Source organism: Castanea sativa, chromosome 6 (genome assembly GCF_040712315.1).
Source record: "Castanea sativa cultivar Marrone di Chiusa Pesio chromosome 6, ASM4071231v1".
Classification (NCBI taxonomy): domain Eukaryota; kingdom Viridiplantae; phylum Streptophyta; class Magnoliopsida; order Fagales; family Fagaceae; genus Castanea; species Castanea sativa.
The window spans coordinates 34,501,811-34,509,724 of record NC_134018.1 but is presented as its reverse complement, the minus strand read 5'-3'; the positions used below and the strand labels follow the sequence as shown (position 1 = coordinate 34,509,724).

The 7,914-nt window shown below is 34.8% G+C and overlaps 1 protein-coding gene across 1 annotated transcript; it reads right to left on the bottom strand.

Annotated features, from left to right (window-relative positions):
- Window positions 1-995: 995 nt before the first annotated feature.
- LOC142641013 (transcription factor MYB63-like) lies at window positions 996-3,041 on the bottom strand. Its single transcript, XM_075815366.1, has 3 exons — window positions 2,686-3,041; window positions 2,230-2,359; window positions 996-1,843 (listed from the first exon to the last, which is right to left on the bottom strand). The coding sequence occupies exons 1-3, from the start codon at window positions 2,816-2,818 to the stop codon at window positions 1,342-1,344; spliced, it is 765 nt and encodes a 254-aa protein (XP_075671481.1). The 5' UTR covers window positions 2,819-3,041; the 3' UTR covers window positions 996-1,341.
- Window positions 3,042-7,914: the final 4,873 nt, after the last annotated feature.

Here is a 7,914-nt window from a genome sequence, read left to right as displayed (position 1 = left end):
ACAGTCTATTTACTGTAAAAAAAAAAAAAAAAAAAAAAAAAAGAAAGTGGATCTTGGAGACACGAATTTTGAGTTCGTGTGCAACAAATCAAAATAAAAGAGTTCGTGAATTATGGAGCTATGTATGGTCAAGTCAGTAAGTACTAAGTGAGGTTGTATTAGATTTAAAAATTAAATCTTTTACGTAACTTTTATTTTATTCTAGTGGATTCGTTGCATTCAGGATTGATGTTTAAATCTCCACCCACCCCCCCAACATGCATGCCCACCTTGGTACACTGGAGTTTGAACCACGCGGGCTTATCCATTGCTACGCAAAATTGCTCCGCGATTTGATCCGGTACTTGATTTCATATTTTTATTAGCTTCCCCTTCTACTCCAAGGCTGTCATTGATTGTCATTTTAGTAATTCAACCTCTAACTCTTCTTCTATCTCTCTCGCTCGAATCCACAACAACTCTGTCAAGGACTTCGTTGGGGACTTGTATCTTCGCTAGGTGGTCCCCAATATGGTAAGATTTTAGTTGGATCGATGACGAAAAGTTTGAGATATTGCCTATGGTGATAGTGTGGGGGAGAGAGAGAGAGAGAGAGAGAGAGAATCGTTGGTCCTGTGGGGTAAATCATTAAATATAAAATGGTGAGCTACAGTACTAGTGCCTCGCACAATAAGGTACTGTGCATTTCATATTGTTTTGCCAAAAGGCTGAGTCTGATGCAAGGGATTTGGGGTTGAATTTAGCTAAATTTTTACTAAAAAGTGAAATAGAGAGTCAGATGTTGAGGCTCTTACATAAATAACTTGGTATGCCTGTCATAGAAGATGCATTCTCCTAAAATTGATCTACATAGATATTGCTTAATTGCACCCGATGGAACTAAGCACAGTAAAAATAATACTTTCATATATGATGGTCATAATTGTGAAATCTGATTTGCATAATCTATGTATATTTTTTCAACATAGATGTTGGCATTTTACTGGTAGGGGGGATAACAACAAGCGTATTATACTTGAATATATAATCACAATTTTTTTTTTTTTTTTTTTTTACAATTCTATTTAATTATTAGCATGAAAAAGGAGGAGGAGAACTCTTGCCAAATGACAATTGTCATGTGAACCATACCTAAAAGGATTTTACTAACGTGTTCCCTAAAGACATACAATAGTATACCATTTTTGAAAAAAAATTTATTAAAAATTGAAAAAGTTTTACAGCTTTTTCAATTTTTCATAAAATATTTCCAAAAATAAATTGTTTAATGTGCCTTGAGTGCACACATTAACCGGACCCTACTTAAAAAGCCAAAAAATTACCCTGGTGCTTTGGTTAGGCTTACATCACTTGGTAAAAGAAATCTATGTCATCATCATAATATGAAGCACATGGTGACATCAATCCCCTGTTTAACAAGGATAATGGAAAACTATTTTGAAAGAAAGTATTGTCAGCTACAAATGGTTCGGTCCAGAAATCTCCAATAAATTCATCAAATGCCTCTGATGAAGCAACACCGTCTTCTGCAACCTGATTTATCCCAGATGGAGGTGGAGGTGCTTGAAGATGAGAGCTTAAAGTGGAGAAATAACTAGAACTTGTTTCCGGAGACAATGGAGAGCTCTCTAAAATGTGGCGAGAGGAAGCATTAGCAGGAACACTTTCAACTTCTGAGTCTCTGTTTCTGCTTATTGTTTCGCATTGGGAAACATCACTTGGATGCTCTTTCACCTCAGAAGACACCTGATTTTCCTTTGCACGCTTCTTCAGATGAGTGTGCCAGTGATTCTTTATTTCATTATCTGTTCTTCCTGGTAATTTAGCTGCGATTTTGGACCATCTGTAAATTAAAGAAATACATAAGCTTCGCAACTCAGAGACTTCACTAATGATTGACAACAAGCTCTCTCTCTCATATTCAATTGTTACCACTAGTGGAGAGAGAGATTTGAACCATGTTCCCATCGTAATAGAGACGAAATAAATACTACCGAGCTATAAAGATCCTGGCAACAAACACGTTTCAAGCATACATTTTCTATAAATTGTTCGGAGTACGTCTATGCTTGATATGAATTTTAACTTCTTGTTATTATCAAAATCGTAAAAAGAATAAAAAAAAAAAGCTTGCACTCAAATATGACTGACTTTAGAATTTGTATGTAAACTTATGTGTATCTACCCAAGAGTTTTGAAATTTATTTTCAACAAGTTAAAAATTCATACTTATTCCCAAGTTCTTGATGCAATTTGATGATCTTTTCATCTTCTTCTTTGGTGTATTTCCCTCGTTTTACATCTGGGCGAAGGTAGTTCATCCATCGTAATCTGCAGCTCTTCCCACATCTTGATAGACCTGTTAAAGAAACCAATTAAACACATTAACAACCTTGATTCAAATCCCTTCATTCCATTTCTCCTACTCTATGAGTTCTCGAACAATATAAATGAACTAATTAAGTTGATCATGTATTGAAAACCATGTACAATTAGCATGTCTTTATCAACTAAAAATACAAATGTCAAATTCATCCCAAAAAAGAAAGAAAGTTATACACGTCAAGTTTAATATTTAAGATGAAGAAGCCTAAGTGAAATAGCCTTATTTATCATCATTATAATTATACGCTTTTCAAATTGGTAATTCCCTACCACCTTTCTAAAGAAAGTACAGATTGATACCAGCAAACTTGGGGAGTTCACGCCAGTTCCAATGGCCATATCTCTGCACATATGCTCTTAACTTATTATCCTCTTCTGGACTCCATGCGCCTTTCTTCACTCCATTTTTGTCGTAGTACGGAGCTTTCACCATCTCTAATTGACACCCTCTCTCTCTCTCTCTCCTGAGGCTAATTTTCTTAGCTCAAAGAGATAAATTTACAGTATTTATATGCATAAAAATTTCTTAGATTAAACGTGTTAATACTATGAATGGATACCCTCAACCCTGCATACATAAGTAGTCTATTTATTTCATATTTTAAAGCAATGAGGGCCCGATAGAAGATGCAATGAAATGTCTCATAGATTAAAGTAATACTAGGAAAGTGAACAAGACCCTATAAAGTATCACATGAAACAGGCAAAAGAGGTCAATCGCTATATTAAAGTGAATCACTATGATTTAATTTGGCGTTGTTTATACTACAAGAATATTCAATTATTGATTGTTTCTAATTTCCTGTTGCTATTTGTAAATAATTTCCTAGGTAGTTTATTTTGTGAAAATTATTTAAATGGTGATAGCCTTTTTTTTTTACTTTTCATTTTTATGTTTGAAGTCTAAGGTTGACGCGCTGATTATGATCCGACCAAGAACCTGATGAGGTAGAAAAGGAAAAGGAAAAGAAAAAGAAAAGAAAGTCTCAAAGACCGGGAGAGACAATGGTAGGGTCGAATTTTCGAAAAATAACCACGGAGATCAAAGAAAAATCTCCCATATATACGGGCACATATATAATTATCAGGCGCAAAGGATGCTGATCAATGATTCATTAAATAAATTTCATAAAAAATGATTCATTAAATAAATAAATAGATGAAAGAAAAATGTTTTTTTGTGAAGTTTTGGAATAAGTGATGATTCCACTCGTAGGAGCTTACTTCGGCATGTAGCGGATTCCACTAAAAATTGACCAATCTCTTTTTCGCTCTATGAAGAGTATACCCAATGGAAATTAGGAATTTAGGACAGTTTTTGGGAGGGGGGGGGGGGGGGGGTCATTGTATGCTAGGGGTGACAAAATTAGCCTAAACCCATTTGACCAGGGTATACAAATTGTTCCCAAAAAACTTGACTAAACACATATGGTGGCATGTCATTATGTATGTAAAGAAATATCAATAAAAATTGAATGAGTTCATTTTAGTATCTATTAGAATAATAGTAAATTGATTGAATTCATTTTCTAATAATTCAAACTTTTGGACAAAGAGTAATTTATCATAGTGGTAGATAGTTAGAATTCCTTTGAGTCATATTAGTTCTATAATATTCTTTCTGGATTTGTTATCTTGGCTTGTTTCTGTCATGTATTCTTGTAAGACCACCTTGATTGGGAGTGATTATACCATACCTTCCATGATACTACAGTATGTGATTTTGATTTTGAACCATGCCTTGATTCCTTGTCCCATTTAAAATTAAAAATTTTATGTGTTAGGCCACATTAATTGAGAAGGAGTCTACGCCCACATGCAAGACGAAATATTAGAATATTGATTAAATAATTAAATTTATAATTTATAATTTTTCTGAACAGTTGAAGTTTTGGAATAAGTGATGATTTATCAACATTAAATATCAACTACACTTTCCACCATAGGTACTATCCTCCAAATTTAAATCATAAATATTGATTCACATATTATTATCGTTAGCTCTTCCATTACATTGAGTTGTATTCCTTACATATGAATTTGTCATATGAATTGTTAATTCTCAAGAGCTATGATTCCCATGAACATCTTTGAAGAGGGTGGAATTAAAGTGGACGACCAGAATTTACAAATACCTACCATAGGTAGCATCACTAGGACGACGGACAAAAAGATGAGGCGACAAAACCCCTTAAAGTTGGACGGATGATCTGGGGGAATGAGTCACCTTCAGTGGACGGATGATCTAAAGGGAACGGGTCACCTGCAGTGGATGGATAACGGTTTGGACGGATACTAAGGTCAAAGATGGTAAAAAAGCCATGTGACAATGACATGGCTTACTTGGTCCCCAAGAAACTTCAAATGGCAATAACTTGTACTCCACGATTAACCCTAGTTAGTAGAACCCTATATGGAATGGGTCCCTTAAATTATACGCATTTATGAGGATCTTTTCTACAAGGAAATATCCCTCTTCGCCAAGGCACTAAGGTCGGTTCCCCACTACTATAAAAAGGCCAAAACATTCAGAAAATGAGGTACGCACAATTGAACCCAGCTCTGGCACTCTAAAGTTGTAATAATTTTCTGACTTAACCTTCAGAGGGTATTCGGCCGGTATCACATCAGTACTCTCTTGAGGTCTTTTTTTCGGTGTTATGCAGTTGTTGTTCCGGCACGTAAGGGCTGTGTAGCTTACTGACGATTTTCGGCATCATCAATCTTAATTCTTGCAAATTACAAGAATTCTAATTCCCACCTTTTAGGTAAGAAATATTAATTCTCACTTATCCTATGCATGTGAGAATTATTGGTATGACATTGTGACACATAAAGTCAATCATTTACACCGCCCCCCCCCACCCCCCCCTAAAACTAGCTATATATAGATTTAAGTTTAGATAATAAAATGTTTATGTTTATTCAAATAATACATTATTATTGATATTTAATAATATCTTTGTTTTGCAATGGTCAAATACAATAACACCTTTTTTTTTTTTTTTTTGAAAAAGGCTTCATTTTATATCAATCCGTAATTTGGGAACTTGAACAATAAACCCTCATTCGTGAGTCATCTACGAAATTCAAAGACATCGAACTTTTACAAAAAGATTTGGGCAGTAGTAGATTCATCAGTGACGGCATCAGTAAACAAGTTAGAAAATTTTGAGATATTGGTATATGTTGGAAAGTGTCAATTGTTATGTTTTAATAGTTTAGGTTAGGTGGTTTGTTGGCTTGTGAAGTTTGGGGTTTTTTTTTTTTTTTTTTTGAGAGAATTTGAACCTATGGCGTCCGCTCCTGATGAAGTTTGGGTATTTGTTTGGTCGGGATTGATTTTTAAAAGATAAATAAAAAAAGATTTTGGAATTTTGAAACAAAAAGAGCCAAATTTTATAAATCAAATGCTTTGAATCTAGGGTTTTCTTTATATAAGTCCTATATATATATATATGATGGAATTAATGTTTTTTTTTTTATCCTGTTGATGCGTTTGATTTAGTTCATTACTGGTCCCAATCGCACATTAACGATGATGTTTTTCAATGATCCCAAGTTCATCGAATGTGTATCTTAGAGGTCCCAAGTTCAACAATTTACTTTGGATATATTTTAACCAAAAGGAACAACATACAAATCTAAATACAAACAATAACACAAATAGATGTGATAGGCAAAAGTAATAAATAAATACTTTATGTTGGGTTAAAATGAATTGACCCCTTGCTAATTAATTAATTACCAAAATTAATTGATTAGATCAAATTACATGCAATAACCTGGCAACACAAACAAATCACCAAACTATCTAAATGCAGCAGAAAATAAATTTGACACGCGTGATTTGTTTAAGAATAGGGAAAACCACCGAGGCAAAACCCCACCGGGTGAATTTAAGGTCACCACTCCCAAGAATCCACTATTATCAATCATTAACGGTTATAAGTATAAGGAATCTTACCAAACTCTTTGACCTATCCCGAAATTTCAACCTACAGTTGAACCCTTACCCCAATACCCAATTGGCATTGTATTGTAGTGATAATCTTTCCATTTAATGCATGAATTGCAGTACGTGACTAACCAATGATGCACAGATCCCAATATGTGACTAACTCACCAACTTGAAGAAGATTGTTAACCGCAAAGTTTTTGAGTTCATCAACAATGAAGATCAGGAAACTCTTTAGTCACAAAACCCTTAGTGTAAAGACGCAGTAACTTCTTCAGAGAGAATAATGAACTAGGTCACTTTCTACATACATTCTCTTGTGCGACGGCCTTTAAAATAAGCTTTATATATGTCTAGAGTTGTGAGAAAAGAAATCCTATACAAATATACAAGCATGGGCCAAAAGTCATATTTGGAATTTCTGATTTTGTAAGTCTTGACAGAAATAGCTTGTGTCGAGCTTGTGTCGAGTTTCAACATTAAATCTTGATAGAAGTCTTTTTGTCAAGATTGCTGTCAAGCTTTAATGAACAGTTCTTCTTCACTTGTTTCTTGGTCAGATCTTCATGACTTTAACACATGACTTGAGCAACATGTTTCGTGAAGTCTTAAACCCATCCTAGATCTACCCAATTACAAGTGAAGTGCATTTTTTTCAAAGGATTAGCCAATTACATAAAATATGTCCCTAACAATCTCTCAATTTGGCAATCCGTGGCAAAACCATAACAAAAGAAATAATCATGAGAGAAGTCTTAAATCACTCAGCTCATAATCACTTGTTATATTACAAAATAAATCTATCCCTACTACAAACTCTTGAAAAACTTTGCAAGAAGAGAGTTCATAGCATGATAGACTTTCACAACTTGTCTTTCGGAAACACTTGAACAAAACTCTTCAAGGCATCATGTGTGAAACAGAAATAAAGATTGCGTATGTAAAGAAACATATGTATAAAGAGAGAAAAGAAACAACACATGTAGAGGTAGGTGAATAAAATGAACATACATTATCATCGTATATAAGAAAATAAAGTACAATGTATGTCATAATAATAATGGTCACAAGACCGGTGTACAAGAGGCTAATGTAAATAAAAAGAAAGAAAAGTACATATAAACCTCACTATATCACTCAAACCTATACAGCCCCCTCCCCCTAACAAAAAAAGTACTATACTAACTCTCCCCCTAAGTACAAGACTACTCTCAAACCCAAAACTACTCCCATTTTTTGTCACGAATGACAAAGGACAAGTCACCATGGGATGCTTTGGAGAGGGTGAAGGAGCAAAGCCAACCATGTGAGCCTATTTGCGGGTAATTTGACTGACTCGAGTGTTCATCTAACACATCTCATCTATGAGATAGTCAAGACGACTACCAAAGTTAGCCTCCATCCATTGAAGTTGTGCCATGATGGCTTCAAAGGTCACACCACTAGCTATGGAGGTAGAAGGAGCCGAGGAAGAGGGTGGAATAGCAGAAGCTACAGGATTGGTCGTCTCCACTCGTGGCTGCTTTGGTTGAAGTTGGGCCTCGCTCAGTCGGACAGAACTAGCATTGATG